General features: G+C 35.5%; 1 protein-coding gene across 16 annotated transcripts in view; it reads left to right on the top strand.

Annotated features, from left to right (window-relative positions):
* The window catches only part of BPTF (bromodomain PHD finger transcription factor), a 56,085-nt gene that overhangs the window by 5,861 nt on the left and 31,760 nt on the right, over positions 1-18,464 (top strand). For 13 of the 16 annotated variants that reach the window (XM_026860892.1, XM_026860889.1, XM_026860888.1 and 10 more), the window contains exons 2-5: positions 6,142-6,964; positions 14,329-14,552; positions 15,290-15,490; positions 15,995-16,183. In XM_026860892.1, coding sequence (XP_026716693.1) covers positions 6,142-6,964; positions 14,329-14,552; positions 15,290-15,490; positions 15,995-16,183 — 1,437 coding nt within the window. The remainder of the gene's footprint in view (positions 1-6,141; positions 6,965-14,328; positions 14,553-15,289; positions 15,491-15,994; positions 16,184-18,464) is intronic. The other 3 variants (XM_026860884.1, XM_026860882.1, XM_026860878.1) reach the window with 2 other exon arrangements.

Here is an 18,464-nt window from a genome sequence, read left to right as displayed (position 1 = left end):
AAAGAAAAAAGAAAAGAAAAAACACAAAAAATATTCTCTTACACATTTTCAGCAACTGTTTCCAGTTTTCTCATAGATCTGTACATTTTCATTTGAAACTTGCCTGTTGCAAAGTAGTAATATGGGACAACAAATATCTAAATCTTGTATATTTATTAACAAACAAAAATAAGACAGCCTTAGTAAGTTTAGGAGGGTGATGAAAAGCCAAAATTTCCAGGAGGAAGGAAAATGTAGGAGAAGGCATCTTCTCTGAGGAATACTCATGCTTCCAGGACATCATATAACTGCCAATTGGTCTTTATGTTGAGAAGTTTCTGTAGTGACTCATGATCTGGAAAACAAAACCAACCCAGTTATATTTACTAATGATGGACTTTTATGTAAGAGTAGTGTAGTTTGACTTGACTTGTGTAACTTGAAGCCAAAAAATAATCGGGGGGGGGGGGGGCAAATTCAAAACGCCACTTAATTTCTAAATTTTGGAAGGATCAGCATTTTTACCAAATAGATTAAATAGATGGAAATTTTAAAAAAGAAAAATAAAGATAGATTGGCTTTTTCAAGTGCTTCAGTAAATTCTGGTTTTGGGTGCTCAGCCTGTTACTTCAGTAACTTCATTTTATTTCAAATATCATTAGTGTGTTTGCTTAAATATTTGTAATATAAATTATTTTAATAGATTATGGTAAGTGTAGACTGTAATTATCAATATCTATAATTAAATGTGCCATGTGAATAAAATTGTTTACTCTTTAATCTTAATTACAGGCAGCTCTTCAACTAGAAAATTAAAAATAGGGAGAGGCAACCATTGCAGACTGCTTCATCACTTTTGGAGACAACTAGTGAAGGAATGTGATTTAAAAGAAGCGTGCTTGATAGAAGTATAATGTTAAGACACTCAAGATGATCCGGATCCTGTAGATAGTCCAGTTGTGGCAGCAGAAGGCTATTGGCACATCAGTTATCCTTCCAAATAAAGCTATGGAATTTGAATGGTGTAGAAGTGGATGTTTTCTCTCTTTGTACTGGCTCAAACTTGAAGGTGGAAATTGATTCAGGGGTTTGGTTAATATGCAGAAACAATCTTAGAAGTATACAATTAATGTGTAATAAAACTTGAGTCCATTTGGGAAAACTTCAGTGTGAGTAATTTGACTTCTTTTGGAGTAGATACATGTAGATTAGTTTGAAGTTCGTTCAGTCAGGTGGTGGTGGTGCTTGAAGGAGAAGTTACTTCTTCTAGCAGGTGCTAGTACACCTGCTCTGAAACCCTCTTCAAGTTTTTTGTTTTAGAAAGTAGTACATATTGCATTTTCTACATAAAGCAAAAAAGAAAAAAAACCTGCTGCTATGAGAGGATATTTCCACAAATGGGAAATTTTTCAGGGCAAATTATAAAAATGATTTAGCCAAAATTATTTAAACTATACCAAGATAAATTGAAAAATGTTAATAGCAGTAGGTGAAGCTGTAATAGAAAGTTAAGGAGAGACAGCAACAGTGTAATTGTGACTGCTGAATGTGATCGTTGCAGTGCAATCTTTGTTACACTATTTCACTTCCATGTTGTTATTTTGACTACAAGTTAATGTAACACACATATGTAGTATCTCAAAGCAAAATAACTTTGTTACTGTGTAATCATCAGTTACATAGTCTACACAAGCTTGTACTTCCCTCATATATTTACACTGAAGTAATTAAATTGATTATTTAATCAATTTGATTAAATTCGGTTAATGCTTTTTCTCACAGATAGTACTCAAAATTCCCTGTGGAGGGCAAAATCCATGATGAATGACAAAAAATAAAGAAGAAAAAAAAAAAAAAGTTGTTGTCAAATCCCAGAATCTCTAAAATAAATAAAAGTAAAATGAAATAATTTGAATGTATAAATGTTTGCAGAGACCAAAGTTGTTTGGGTTTGGTTGGGGGTTTTTTGTCCACGAGTGGATGTCAGATTCAAGCATTAGACAATTTGCTTTGTGGAAGAGAGGAGACTTTTTTTTCCTTGAAAGTGAAGAGCTTGAAAAGTTGGATATGCTTATTGTAGGAAAACATTTTTCAAAATTTGAGGGATTTTTTTGTGTGTATGAAGGAACAGTTGGGTAAACATGAACTGTGATCTTCAGAAACCTTCACAGAAGTTGAAGCTGCTTCTAAGTAGTGTGAGCTCTATGGGATGTCAGCACACTGCAGATGATTAGTGGTGAAGATATTGTTATTATCAGAATTGCCAACAAGCCTAGAGTCCTTATTTGGAGTTCAAAACTGCCTTTCTTCAGCTGTCTGGGCTAATGGCAAGGGAGGGGGTTATCCAGCCAACCCCTAGAATGCAAAAATACAAAAACCATAGACCCCAGCACTTTGACATCATTATATCATATTCCGTTGGCCTTTTAATTGAAGTTCAGCAGCCACTTAGAATGCTTCAAGATTTATGAGCACCTTGGCAGAGAACGTCCATCTTTTTCACTGGAGATTAGGCTGCTCAGTTTTGTTGGTTTGGTTTGACGTGTGTGTTAGTTTTTTACAGGTATATGGAGTGTTTCTTGAGTTTGCAGTTGATGCATCGAATAGTAATACATTTAAGCACAAATTGTTTGGAATTTCTGAATATCCATATCACACTTTGTGATCCTTTTCCCGACTTCAGATTCTGTTCAACCTAGGACAGCAAATATCAATTTCAAATTGAAAGTGGAATTGGAAAGAAAAAAAAAAAAAAACAAAACAAAACATAGATATGAAATACTATGCCACCAAGCCATTCAAGAAAAATTTGTCTAGGTAGCATTTCTTTCTAAAATATTCTACAACTTTGAATACTTTGCTTTTTTAGCTCTGGAAACCAGATTATATACAGTGCTGAATTGTTCAAAGCAGTTTGGTGTCTGAAAAGAGAAATTATTTGAGCTTTTGAGATGTGGGGTGTGATTTACAGTGTGGATTGGGAGTGTTGAGTGGTACGGCGTCAAAACTGTGCTGCATACTGTGAGGCGTTACACTAAGTAGTGGACAGATGAAGTGTGCATTTTATAACGCAATGTTTTCCCTTATTGTCTAAACTATCAGTTTTTCAATTACTTTTGAAATTTCTGTGCTTTATACCAAAGCAAATATGAAAATATGTAAATTGAGTGAAATAGAAGGTGAAGAGTGGTGTGAATAATGCAATCACACAGTTACATTGTACTTGCACCAAAGTCCAATTCTTTATGATGGTATTGTGACATACTTTGTGTCCTGATAACCTGTTTATTCTAGATCTCTAATTGCACCAATATCCTTCCTTTGTAAGAGGAAGTGTTAGAGAATTTTTTTAACTTTTTTCAGAAAATACAAGAATTACTAGTTTTAAGGTTCTTTTGTTGCTTCTCCCGTTAATTTGATGTAAAAAATATACCAGTGCTTATCTCTTGTGAAAGAGACATCAACAAAGATGGCGTATGGGGATCTAGTTTTTTTTTCAGTGAACGATAAAAACAATGCATAGGCCAATTATAATTTTGTTCTTAGGGTAGAAATTCTCAACAAATGCGAGGAAATAAGGAGTCTTTGCTTCTTTCAGCAGTGTTACTTCTTTCTAGTTTATCTTTGCCTGAAATTACTTGGAGGGGTTGTCACTTCTGATTAATTTAGGTAAACCAAGGTTATCATTCTTGCTGCTCTCTTCCTTGAAGAGCTGTTTCTTTTATGGCTTTACTGTGTGACAGACACGTTTTTCTGCTGCAATTGCAAACACTGAAAAGGATCCTAGTTTATAGCTCTGCCAGCTTTTTGTGATATTTGGACTCTGTGAAGACCATGAGTGATTTCAGAATATCTGTTCTGCATTGTTGTTGTCTTGCATGACAGCCTACTAGGACTGGTCCTACGCTGTCCTGCCGTATTGAAGGAAACTTCAGAACCCTGAAATAATTTAATCTGTGAGTGTGCACGTGTGTTTTTTCTGCTTTGGAGTCTTTTAATTAAAGCAACTCTGGTTTATGCATATATGATTTTTTGGATCCCAGTGATGGAGAAGTTGGGTTTAATCTAGATATTTCTTGCTGTAAGAACGATTGCTTTGTGCCTGGCTGTGAAACTCCCATGTTTTTATGTGTTTGCCATGATTAAAACATTTTCCACTGATTTGTGCAGAAGCATATTGGAAGACATTCATACAAGCATTCTTTCATTTTCCACAGTCAGAACTCAAACTTAACTAAACTTGGAAATTTATTTTTATACGCAGATGATGTTGACCCATTACTTCTGTAATGGAAACATCTGGCAGTTCATCTTCTATATTGTTTCAGAATGTCTAATTTGTTGCATAAGATTTCATTCCTTAAAGTTTGAGGGAAAGATGTATCTGGTGTCATCTTGCCATACTAGCTCAAAGATTGATTTATTTTTCTTCTAGAATCATTTGGCAAACTGTCTGTTACACATCAAGATGTTTCTTAAAGGTAGCTTTTCTTTTTGATAACTTGTTTTTCCCTTTTTGGTGAATTAAAGTTTTAATGATGGTGGGTTTAGATTCAGCAGGATCTGTCTTTGGTTATCTGCTTGACTTAGCAGGACTTTTGTTGGGTTTTTTTCCCCTACTCCCTATTAGATTTATTTCCTGTATTTATGGGAGTATTGGAGGGAGTAGGGTGGGTTCAACAAATGCCACAGAGAACAATTTCATCTTAATGGTAGCATCTGAGATGATTGGAATTTACTTTATCTCTTAATTTCATTGAGCCAATTGGGAGGGGGCAGTTATCTTATGCACAGAATTTGATCAAAAAATTATTAATGTGAAATTTTAAAATTCCAGAGTACTGCTTGTGTCACTCTTCAGTCAGATCACACAATGTGTAATATATGTCTCTTTTTATTAAAGTATCCATATGAAATTGCTATTATGGGTAGCTTTTTTTTCCTTTGGATTTTCTCTGAATAAAATGCATCCTGCCAACCACTTTTCTGTATAGAATTGATAATTATGAAATTCAGTTGTAGACCAAAATCTTAATATGCTTACAAGTGGACCTAAAACCAGTTTTCATTTCAGTTCTTGGTTTTAAACCAAGATGTTTATGGGATAGTTGAAGCTTGATTGGGGTTTTTTTTAAAAAAGGAAGTAGATTTAATGAGTGCATCCTAATACTTCAACTGATAGCTGCAAAATAGTTCCATGTAGCTGGATACTTTTTCATTATTTTGCTAGAAGATTGAAATATTTAATCTGTCTAGTAGTGCTAGGTACAGAAACTTTCCTCTCTTGTTTTTCCTTCTGCTTGGCATCAAGGATAGTGGAATTAAAGGGGAAAAAGGGAGACATCCCATCTGAATTAGCATCTGAGACTGAATTAATTATGCTCAGTGTCTTTTGTTTTAGGCAGTGGGACAGCTCTTCAGATTAGCTTTCTGTGTTAAGGTTTGTCCTTCCATAATTCTACCTCCTTCTCTATTCTGTGGATATCTCTCCTGATTTATTGAAGCAAGGGGGTGGGGTTGTTTGTTTTGTTTTGCAATATTGGGAGTTCCTGAAGCATTTTCATAAAACATTGCATTTAACTTTCATGTCTGGTTAGAAAGCAGTGTACAAAGTGATTTAGGTTCTGTTTTGTATTTCAATTTGGTTGAAATTGATGTCCTAAGACATCTGCTTGAAATGATCTTTCCTGTATACTATTGCTGGATAGGAGTATAGCTTGCAATATTTTAATACAAAAGATCTGTTATTTGAAGCTTGATGCTTCAAGTTTAAAGTTAAAATTCCAAGAAGGAATGATAAACTAGTCATGCTGAATGAGTAGAAATTCTAAATTAATATTTTGGCTAAGGGAAATGTCTGTCTCTAACTCTTTTAAACAATTAAAATTCTAGATATCGTTTTAAAGATTCAGTATGTTATATGGGAAATGCAACTGCTCTAAGTTCCTAAAGCAAAACTTCAGATATCTTGTGGGGTTTTTTATTTTCATACTGTTAATTAAAGTATAAGATTATTAGCTGAATTATCACATCTATGTAAGGGTGAAGATGTGAATCCTTAATTTGCGATAGTTTAGAAAGTTTGACATAGTCATTGATGATAGATGTTTAAACATGTTGATCTCTGAATGGCAGTATTCTTACTGTTGTTTTTTATTCCAGGTAGGAGAAGACAAAGAGTGCATCGTCCTCGTTCTCCAATATTGGAAGAAAAAGATATCCCACCCTTGGAGTTTCCTAAATCCTCAGAGGACTTAATGGTGCCTAGTGAGCATATAATGAATGTTATTGCCATCTATGAGGTACTAAGGAACTTTGGCACTGTTTTACGCCTCTCTCCTTTTCGTTTTGAGGACTTCTGTGCTGCTCTGGTAAGTCAAGAGCAGTGCACCCTTATGGCAGAGATGCATATAGTGCTTTTAAAAGCAGTTTTACGTGAAGAAGACACTTCAAATACTACCTTTGGACCTGCTGACCTCAAAGATAGCGTTAATTCCACTTTGTATTTCATAGATGGAATGACGTGGCCAGAGGTTCTGCGGGTATATTGTGAGAGTGACAAGGAATACCATCATGTTCTTCCTTACCAAGAGACAGAGGACTATCCTTATGGACCAGTAGAGAATAAAATCAAAGTTCTGCAGTTTTTAGTGGATCAGTTTCTTACAACAAACATTGCACGTGAAGAGTTAATGTCAGAAGGTGTTATTCAGTATGATGATCATTGTAGGGTTTGTCACAAACTTGGGGATTTGCTTTGCTGTGAAACTTGCTCAGCTGTGTACCATTTGGAGTGTGTGAAACCACCTCTTGAAGAGGTACCAGAAGATGAATGGCAGTGTGAGGTCTGCGTAGCACATAAGGTGCCTGGAGTAACTGACTGTGTTGCTGAAATCCAAAAAAATAAACCATACATTCGACATGAACCTATTGGATATGACAGGCATAGACGGAAATATTGGTTCCTGAACAGAAGAATCATAATGTAAGTAAACTAATAATTTCATATTTTCTGAACAATAATATTGTATTTCATGTATTTTTAATATATTCTGTAAGTTGCTGTTGCCATCTTAAAATTGTTTTCTTTAGATAAAACCATTGCTTGCTGTACTGTAAATAGATTTCTAAAGACCATGTAATTAATCCATCAATTTTCTCCAAAATAAGTATTCTCATAATCTATATATAAAAAGGGGAAAAAAACCCAGGGCCTTCATCTTAATGTGCCTAAAACATGTGAATGTGAAGAAAAGAAAGGGAATTTTAATGAGAGCTCTGAAGTTTCTTGTAAAAGTTAATGAAAAGTAGTTTAATTCTCTTTATGATCCCATGGTTTATGGGACACTAGTTTTGGTGTACTGTCGCCTGCTGAGATAGTATTTGGCTGTTAGATGCTGGTACTGGTTTGACAGTCTGCCTTTGAAGCAAAGACTTTGAGGCATTCAAAGGTATTCACCATAGCTATTAACTAGAAATGCAGAAAATGTTGTATGTGAACACTTCTATAGGTGCAAGTGTTAAGAATTAAGAATTAATTTCAAAATTGCAAGAAATGCCTGTCTTGAAGTGATATCCTGTTGTGTATGTTTAACATAATTTCCAGTTACTGGTTGGTCTTGAGATGCTGATGTATCTCAAAACATTAGTAATAATCAAGCTCTTGTAGTGAGGGCGTTGTGCCCTGGGTTTTTTTACCTGAAAAGTTGAATCTGAAATTACAAATAAAAATACTTCTACGTTTTTCACAGGAAAATAGCTAAAGGTTGTTTTTTCTTATAAAGGACCATTCTTATGTAATTGTTCTATAATTGTAATTGTAATATTTAAGTGAAATTAATGATATTATTAATTTAGGAAAAGTGAAGAGCTTTTACTAGCTTTCTTGAAATAGTTTCCTATTCAGTATTGTGAAGAAAATAAGCCACAGCTGGATACCCTATCAGAATTTCATACAGAACAGGTTACAGTGAATGTTAAGCTATTAGCTAGTGTCTTTGAAAGGGATTGTGAGGACTGTTGGTGGTGTTACATCTTGCAACAAGACTCATTTTAGTCCTTTAAAATATAGTGCCCTTTCTCTAATGTATTGTTAGCTGATGCTTTTAAGTGTTATTGCTGCTCTTTGTTTCCTATGTTGCTCTTCCACACTTGTAAAAAGAGTCCATGTTTGATTATTTTTTGTTTCTCTGGGATATAAATGCCACAGTAGTGTCAAGTAATTATTTTTTAAAAGATGCAGGGAATCTTTTATCTTTTTTTTTAATACACTATGTTTATACTAAATCACATGTTTTACAGTAGATGCTGTATCATTCAGATGGTTCAGCAGGATGTGATGACCAGCCTGAAGCTGTTGATACCCTGATTTTTCCATTGCCTCATCCATAATTTTCTACCTTCTTTTTCCAGAAAATTAGTTGAAAGATTGATTTTTCATAAAAAACCTGGTTGTGAAGGACATGTAGCTGATACTCTTTTTTGCTCTAGTTACCTGTGCTTTAATAACTTACAGTCTCCTCTGTGCATGGTTTTTGTATCTTTCCTTTCAAACTCTGAGAAAAAAGTTGTTCTAAAGATTGGTTTTTCTCACTGTACTGGCAGAACGATTCTGTTCTCACCATTAGAGGTCTGTGAATAAACATAAATACAGAGTTGCTCACCGAGAAGGTGATTTTAAGATAAATAGGCAAGCTTTTTTTCCCTCCAGTATGTAGGCAGGTTGGTAATTATTTTTGACTGAACTTGATCTGTGAAACAGGTTTTTTCTTCCCAATGAAGTGGAATATTTGATGTTCAGAAGGTTTTGATACAGGCAGTACTTCAACATATTTCAAACTAAAATAAATCATGCAGGTGCTTCTTGATCCTTTGAAATCTACACATGTGAAAGTTTGTTCTCTCTAGCACATTGGTAATAATTTTTACTGCACTGGAAAAGACATCTTCAAAGGTTAAATGTATTGAATTTATTTTTTTTAAGGATCCTGCATTCCTATTAGGAGTTCAGTGGACAAAATATTTGTTTCAGAAGTCATAAATTAAGTTTTATGAATGTAAGTTTTGTGTCCTAATTGGGATTTATTTAAAGAGAAAATACATCAGTATTCCATTTAAATCAAAATAGGTGAGGACTGTAAACAATACAGCAAAAGGAAAAGTTTTATTGGATTTTCTGTTTTACTGATTTTTTTGTTAGTGATTTAAAGTATTTCAGACATAAATAGAAAAGCATTTTTACTTTTACAAAGACAAGAAATGCAGTTCATCCATTAATTGTTTCCAACTTTCCTTTGTTTTCTCATGCAGATCATCTAGGTTGAAAGATTCTTTCCCTGCTAGTCCCTGTCCTTCCTGTTGCTATTAGATATCATGCCTTCTGCTAGGGTAAATATACCTGTGTATGCTTCCAACACAAGCTGTTTCTGAAGTATGTGGTTTGGATTAAGAATTTTTCAAATCCACCTGATGGAAGCGGAAGGAAAAACAGCTGTTCTGGTAGATCTACAGCAGCAATACTCTAACAGAGCAGCGTGGGAAGTACAGAATCAACCAATAACGCTGGACTTTTCGTAGAACTTTGACGTAATTAAATTTATGCATAATGTGTTTTAAAACTTTATGCTAAAGCCAGTTTATAAGGGGACAAAATTATTTACTAAATAACTAAATTCCAGAGAAATACAGCTTTCATTCACATAGATATTAAACTCTGTACTTTTAGTTTTTAATAGCCTTTAGATTCAGCAAGCATGCTGTATTGAAAAACCAACCATCTACATCTGAACAGGGTCAAACCACACTAGATATCTTGAATGACTGAAGGATAACGTAAAGGATAACTGCCAAATGCTAAAACCTTAGATTCATGAAATCAGAGTATCCTATCAACTTTATTAAAATGAACAGAGTGTATTCACCAATGCCATGTGATCAGATATATCAGTGGAAATTAATAGATCTAATCTGCACAAACACAAGTTTGAAATCTTGCTGAGGGGGATTAGAGAACTGAATTCCTAAATTCTTGTTCTTTTTTGTTTTTCAAAGGGTTTGGGGGGGCTTTTTACTTCTCCCCTCTCCCCTCATAAAAGTTACAAATCTATCACACCACTGGTTTTCCCATCTTGTAAAGGTTATGTACACTTGTTCACTGACACTTTTATGTATTAGTGTTACATGTTATTTCCATGATCATCACTTGCCTGAGGGTAATCAGCCTTGTTGAAGCCCATCATTGTGGGTTTGCCTCTCTTTTCCATCTTTTCTAGTTTACAAAGATGGAGAAGTATACACTGAGGAGGTCTCCTCTCATATATCCCCATGAGCAAATATCAACACGATGTAAAAAAACCAAACAAACAAGAGAAAATTAATTCCTGAGGTTTGTTTCAAGCTGTTAACAAATTTAGGATGATGTCTCTGGGTCAGTTGTGTTGGTTTTGCCTATTAAGGTTCTTTCTGCAATTAGCAAGTCAGGAAATTTAGGACTATGACTTGCATTCTCCTAGTAAACTGCTGCAGTGTTTTAACATGTTAACTTTTGAGAAATACTGCGATGCTTTGGATTTGTCATATGGCTATGAAAGAAAATAGTGAAACATTGTTTGGCTTTCATTTTGATAGCAGAAATAACACAAATCGTTATTCCTGCATTGAATGTGTCTTCTTCGATGGTCAAAACCAGTTTCAGCTTTTTTTCTACAAGATTTGTCATGTGGTTTATGTTCTTAGTGGGTCCTCCTCTATTTTCTCCAATTAACTAAAAAGGTGTTGGATTTTTGTTGGAATAGAGTGCTTTAAACTATTTACTGAATTCTTCAGTTTCTAATTGTATCAGCATGGGATTCAGGAAGGGGTGTTTCTACTTTGCTACTTGAAAGTTTCTAGCCTCTTCTGTGTTGTCATTTTTATCATTCTTAAAACTTGCCTCTAAAGCCTGCCAGTGACTAGTTCCTGGCAGAGAAAGAGACTGAAAGAGGTAGGAAATATTTGTGTGATTCTTTTCCCCCTTGCTTGGCCTCACTTAATCTATGTGACTCAACTGAGTCCCCTGGAGACTAAGGAGACCCATCCAGCACCAAACTGGCAAATCTGCCTGGCTTGTTAGGGAAAAACTTTGGGAATTAGTCCTTGTGTGGACTTGCATCTTTCCATCTTCTTTTTATGATAGCCTCTCTGATCTCTTCAAAGTGTAAAAGTAGTGTCCCTTTAGCCAATGCAGGAAGGTGTTTGGGGAAATAGCTTAAAACTAATCTTGCCAAAGTGGATCACATAGAATGCTTTCTGTGGTAGTTCTTTGACTGTTACTGAGTTGGTAATGAGCACTCCAAGGCTTCCACTGACATACACCTGAATCTTGAAAATAAAGTCTGGCCAAAGATGACTGTGTAAGCATACATAACAGCAAGCTTGTGCCAATTTCATTTTATGTCTGTACTTAAGTCAGGCTAATTCCTGAACTGCTACTAAGGTTGTGATAGCCTTAAATTAAAGAGAAATTCTATGCTGAAAACCCTATATAAATGAAGTAGAAGGGAAATGAAATACTCTTGGGTAACTTCACTGTCCATTTCTAAAATATTATCTGAGCAGTTCTCTAATGAGTAGGACTGGAATCACACATGGAAAGATTTAATTAGGTCTAGGTGCATTCTGCAGAATAGTCTCTCTTTGTGGTCTAGTGTCAATTCTTCACAGTATGCCTGTGGGTTTTATTGGCCTATAACACAACATACCTTTACTGGTACTGATGGCTTTTTCTTGAGTTATATGGGGAAATTGAAGATAACAGCTAATTGCTTGTCAGTCCAGTAGAGCCTTGTAACGCTAGAACAGGAAGGAGTGTTGTGAAAGGAGAAGACAGATGCTTCTTGGGATTTTCAGGTGACATACATATGTATCCTGGATGCATTAGCATAGCTGTATCAGTTTGATTTGCTAAATGGGGGGAGAAATTGGAAAAAGAAGAAAACACTTGGATGATCACCATCGGAATTTGAGCAAGGTGTACAAGCCTCTGTGCCCAAGCTGCTTGTCTGGCAAATGGGTACTAGCACAGCCTTACTTCATGGAATGAGACTATATAAAACGTTCATATCGTTGCATATCTAGGTCATGTGAGAAGATGTATAAATGGCATATCTGTCTAGCAAATAGTAGTGTAATGAGCTAGAGGTTCAAATTGAAAGGTTAAAGTTCCCTTTTTGGTGACCTAAGAAATAATTAAACTATAAACTTAGCAACAGCATTCTATCCTGCAGTCGTGTTTGTAAGGAGCAGAACAACTTTACAATTGCTGCTCTGCCCGTGTCTTGCTCTCGCCACTTCCATTGGACATTGGGCAGGGAAAATTCAGAAGGCCCTGTCTGTTTTAGTTAAGCATTTTGTTTCATTCTTTTCTTTCCTCTTGCTGTATAAAGCTGTATTCTTGCATTCTCATCTCCTCTTCCATCTTAGTTCTTGGGTGATTCTGTTATCTTTTTCTGTGGCTTTTGTTCACAAACAATAATAAATGTACTGCCATTCCTATTAATGTTAGTAAATAATTTTATTGGTTTAGAGGAAACATTGTTTAAATAATCTTCCTTTAACACAGAATTCTACAGACATAGACTATTTTGCTATCTGTACAGCTACTCCTTCTTCTGCTTTGTCTTTGTCCTTGTATTTTTCTATTTGCATTCTTTTGCGCTGACTTTTCCTTCAGCCTTGTACTTTTCTATCTACATTCTTTTCCATATAATGTGGCCCAGACTCCTAAGTTAGTAAATAATTTTATTGGTTTAGAGGAAACATTTAAATAATCTTTCTTTAACATGGAAGTCCACAGGCATAGACTATTCCATAGTGTCAAATTATTATCAGTGTTCAGCTGCTACTTTTTGATGTGTAGTATGTGGGCAGTCTTCCTGAAATTAGCTGTTTTCTGAGAAAACTTGTCAAACTTAGCCATGTTAACCTGTTAAAACTAATGGAAAGTTACTGGTAGCCTAGAGGAATAAATGGGGAAAGTAGAACTAGTTGCTTTTTATGAGCAAAGGCCTTTATGAGAGAAATTATAATATTTCTGTGCAATACACAAGGTTTTATCATCAAAACTAAAAGTCTCTTTTGTGGTAGTGGTTGTGACAAATGAGTAGTTGAATTTTGAATAATGTTGCCATTATTGACTTCATAAGCACCTAATTTTAGTAGTGTTCTGATTAAGTTGTTTTACAGTTGTTTCATAAATAGAATGTGGAAAATAGTAGATAGATGACAATCAAGTTTGCTTTACAGTTGTCTTTCTGAGTATCTGAGGTCAATTTTTACTGTCTTTAATGTATAAGCCATGCGGAAGCAGTCAGTAGAGAGGAACACAAAACTTAACAGCGTAGATCTTTCAAACTACAGTTATCTTACCAGTCCTATTGACAGTTTGGTTTGGGATTATTAGTGAGCCATAGGTCTCTAATGCTTTTACAAGTGACAGTAGTTTTGCTCCTCTTCCCCACGTGAAAGCCAGGCCGATAATTGTGTCGCCCTACATGCTGTTCCCAATATTGGGAGTGCTAGGGTGTGTTGTGGCAGTGAGTGGTCCAGCCCCCAGCCAGCCTGGATCTGGCTAAGCAGGACCTAACAAGCCAAGCTGAAATCAGGCAGCCTTCTGCACAACCACTCTGAGTGTCCTCCTTGCGCTCTCCAGTGCTGTGGGAGAGCGCGTTACCCGAGATATTCACGGAGCACCCTTGGGTCTGGTGACCCTGTAGAGATGCTTTTGGCATGTGGTTCTCCAGTAGTTTTGGCTGGGCTTGTGGTGTCATGGAGCATCCCAGATAAAAAATGTAGAAACCCCTTGATCTTTTCAAAGGATCTTATTATGAATCTTTTGTCCCTTAGTGGTGCTCTCACAGGTGAATGCCATAGAGATGCTAATGTAAAATATTTTATCAATGTGACATTCCACACTTTGAATTTCTTAACTTTGCTATTTCCTGAATATGCAGTCAGAAACACTACCCTTTATAGATTCTGGAGCTGTACCCTCTTTCATTGCAGTTTGAGAGTTAGTAGCAGATTACTGGTTGCAGTAACAGTAAATATAATGAGAATAAACATTATTGCCAGATTGGACTCTTCAGAAGCTTTCCTGAGGAAGTTGTCATGTGAACTGAGGGAATGAAGAAAGGGAGGGGAAGTGAGAAAGGAGTATTTGGATACTAAACTGGATGCATATGACTGTCCTCAGGTGACTTGTTTATTCACACTCAGGTACTGGCATTTAATAGTTTCCTGCGAAAAAAGGCTGATATTAATTTTTGTCATTTATCCAGATATTTTTAAATTAATATTTAAATACTCTTACAGAGAGGAAGATTCAGAAAGTGAGAAGGATAAGAAAATCTGGTACTATAGCACAAAGATACAGCTGGCAGAGTTAATTGAATGCCTAGACAAGGATTACTGGGAAGCTGACCTATGCAAAACTCTGGAAGAAATGCGTGAAGAAATTCATCGGCACATGGATGTGACAGAAGACCTTACTAATAAAGCAAGGGGCAACAACAAGTCTTTCCTTTCTGCAGCAAATGGTACGTATGTTTTGTTTAATGGGAATAGATGTTGCACTTTGACTCAAATACTAGTTAATATTTATTTTATTATAAGAAGTTTATAGAAGTTGATGGAGAAGTGTCATGCAGGTGTCCCAGCATGGCTCTGTAGTTCTGACTTCTTGTAGGACTATGTATCATGTATTCCAGGATGTCCTGAGTGATTCAGATTCTTGATATGCTTAGGGTGTGCCAGATTGTGGTCATTCCAGGTGTTGGGGTGGAGCTGTGTTAACTGTCAAATGTTTCTTGATGTACTGTCTTTTATATATAAAAATGTATATAATAAGCATTTAACAATCCAGTGGGAGTCAGAGTGGCAAAAATATTAGAGCTCTAATATTATGGGCAGTGTGGAAGAATGCATATCTCCCCTGCAGTTCTCCACCAACTTAATTTATCTACCATGGAGCAATAAATCGCAATATAAATCTGTGGAGGTTTGAACTTTGGTTCCAGGGTAGACATAAAGATTAGATATTCAGGTTTAAAAATGGATTTAAGTCATCACTATATAAATGCATAACTCTGAGAAATCAACAAATAAATCTTTGGAAGTGTTTCTTTTAGGTGGGGAAAAGTGGTAAGAAGTTGGATGTTATCTTTTGTCTCACTGAAAAGAAGTAGGAAAGAAGTAGTATGCTTGTTATTTCTGCTCAGTGGCTCTGTAGGTCGTGACTTGTTGTTTATTGATGACAACATAATTTCTGTCATAGAGGAAATCTTGGACATTATCAGAGCAAGAAAAGGAGAAATAGTGGAAGACAAAAACACAGCAGATGATGAAGCAGAAAAAGCCAAAAGTGACATTGATAATGACCAGGCAGATGCTGAGAGAGGCAAGGAAGAATCTGGAGACCAAGATAAAACTGAGGAAACATCCACTGAGCAAGATGCGGAAAAAGTGAAAACAGAAGGTAAAGAAACCGACTGCGCTTTAACAACTTCATTTAAGTAAAGTGAATCTTTAGTTAAGATCTTCACATTTCTTTAAATGTTAATGTGATTTTTTTTTTTTTGTATGATTCTTTATTTTCTAATAGGTGATACTTGTTAGTTCCTTTGTGGTTGTATATTATAATTGTTTTTCTTGTTAAGTAATTTCACTGGTTTTCCTGCTTTTCAGGTTAAATACAGGTAGCTTTGCTTTGAGGTACAGGTGTCACAGATTGCGAACAACACGTTTTTAGTAAGCAATATTACATAATTTTTAACATTGTTGTCCTCATCAGAATTAAATAGCCTGTTCTTTGATTCTGAGACAGAAGAAAAAGAAAAAAAAGGAAAGGAAAAAGCTCAGTATTTTTCAGCGTTATCAAACAAACAAACCTGCTGAAGTTGCTTTCTATGGATGATGCCAAATGACATCCTAAGACATACTAAAGAATATCCCTAAAGTTTTGTTGTGCGTTTTACTATAGAGGCAACAGTCGTTGGGGATAAAAGTAACTCTGTGACATCAAGCACTGATGACAGCAACACAAATCCTTCTGCAGGAGAGACTAGTTGCTCTGAAGGCAAGAACGCAATGGGGTGTCAGTCAGAAACCCTTGATAGCAACAACGTGGCAGAGAAGAAGGTGGCATCAGAGCTCCCTCAGGAACTCTCAGGTACAGAAGGCACTGTTACCAATGCCTCTGTAATTTGGGGAATCTGTTAAGTTTTTCTATCCAGTTCGTCCACTAAAACCATTCACAGCGTATATCACTCATGCTGTTTGCTTGCAGTGCCATCCTTTACTGCTACGTTGTCATTAACATTTCAAAGTTAATTTTCTTGCAACTAGTGCTTGAAATTTGTGGCCCTCCGTGACATTAGCATTTGTTTCCATGCCTTCCAAAGATGACTATGGCTAAGCTTTTTTGTGTTCTATTTTCTGTATATTTTATTTTTCCATAGTGGTCCATAACGATTGTTAGCATCCTATCAAAGTTTATTTCAAAATCTAATTTTCTGCTGGCTTGTTTATTATTTTAACCTCTTATTTACTGTATAAATTACTAACAAACAAAGTATTTTCATTCATGTGAGTAAACCACTGCACTGAAATGTCAAGATTAAAAGTGTCATACTAGGAATTTTAAACATTTCAGAATTAGAAGCACAGAGGCTCTTGTATTTTAACATGTTTTTTTCTGCCATATCCGTGATTCAAAAGTAGTAATATACACTATTTAATTAAAAAAATCAAAACAAAAAAAAACCCCAAACTTTAGATTTAGGAATAAATGGAACTTGATTAGGTGTAACATAAATTGTCAGTGTACTATTTAAAATTATATTCTATTTCATTTAAAATTATATTCTATTACAAACCTTACTACCTAACCAAATGTTGTTTTAAACACCTAATTACTGTTAAAGTGATTAGAATTTTATTTTCAGTTCTTAAAAATTTGAAAATACTCTAATTGCAATGTAGCCATAGTCAGGGTGTTATGTTTTTAAAAGCAGTAGCAGTAGTAAACATTTTCTCTCCTACAGAAATAGTTTCCCATTCAGATACAGATTGCAGTTCTTGAACTTGGAAATGTGAATGCATCCAACCCTTGTAATAGTAAACTTTGTTAATAGGAGGAGAAAATGAAAGTTAAGATTAATCTGTAATCTCAAAGCCTCATAATACTCTTTTTTCTTTAATACAGAAAATGTCCTAGTGCATGGGACAAAAATATTTTGGATATTTGACCAAATATTTTTGTCTGTTTTCATTTGTTGTTGTTCCATTTTAAAGTTCAAATAACTTTATATTGGGAAAGATACATATCCTATAACTTTGTTCCAGACACATTTATGAGTTTGTATTTTATTTTAAAGATTCACTTATATGTTGATCAATATTTCTTTATTATACTCTCACAAGTACTTTTCTTCTTCCAAGAAGTTTATTTTTAAACTAGTGGGCATTTTCATAGGAAGGGGGGTGTGTGTGTGAAGAGGGTTCTTCCTCAAGTCTAATTTACTGTATTCATAGTGATACTTGTGTTCCTGTTACGAAATTTCAGTTTGAGACGCTCGGAGGGAGAGATACTGAACCATTATCAGTGATGCAACTACCCCCAAAGAGGGGGAAAATAAGAGTAAAATGCAAAGCAAAATGAGAACGTGTCTGTCACCATCCTTGTTAAATGAATCTGGATATGAGTCTTTTAAGAGTCTAGTTTGGGTGTTTCCATTTTCCCCCAAGCAGCAGGCACCACAGATGTTTCTATTTTTCTCCTTAGTAAAAAGGGAAATAGATCATACAGTGGTGGTCACCCAGATGCCACAGCCAGAAGTTATGGTGCATTCAGGTTAGGGATCTTGTAAGAAACACAGAATATTTACCTAATCGTCTTTCTGCTAGTAGTGAATATTTCACAAAAGGAGGTTTTGTCCTGTCACCTTTCTTAATAATGACAGAATCCCTGATGTTTTGGAAGAATTCTAGAAACGGAGTAATATTGTATTTTTTAAACAGTTAAGCTGTGTTTCTTTCTCACAGAATGAAGAAGACATTGCTGTTTTGAGGGATGGTGGCTTGTTCTTACTGGGAAGATGGAGTGATTTATTTCTAGGTAGCTAGACTGATGCTTCAGTCGAAAGGTCACACTTGGGCACCTTAGCAACAAGTGAGGTGGCAATAATGTCCACAGCTGTCAAGACAGACAGTAACAAGGACAACTGAGGACCAAGAACCCATTTGTCTTACTGAGATGGAAGCAACATCTAGATGCATCAGATCATAAGAGGCAGGCTGATATTTTAAGTTTGCAAAGGAGGAGTTTAGATAGAGTGGTGCCAACTGATCTGAAATCTGTGGGATTCCTCAGAATTAATATGCTGAACAAGATACAGTCAAAGACTTGGTGGAAAACTGGAGGGGAACTGAAAGGTGTATGCTTTGAGGAA

This window comes from Athene cunicularia, assembly GCF_003259725.1.
Source record: "Athene cunicularia isolate RWA chromosome 18 unlocalized genomic scaffold, athCun1 chr18_part1, whole genome shotgun sequence".
NCBI lineage: Eukaryota > Metazoa > Chordata > Aves > Strigiformes > Strigidae > Athene > Athene cunicularia.
The sequence above is the reverse complement of the archived record's forward strand: the minus strand, read 5'-3'. Positions and strand labels throughout refer to the sequence as shown.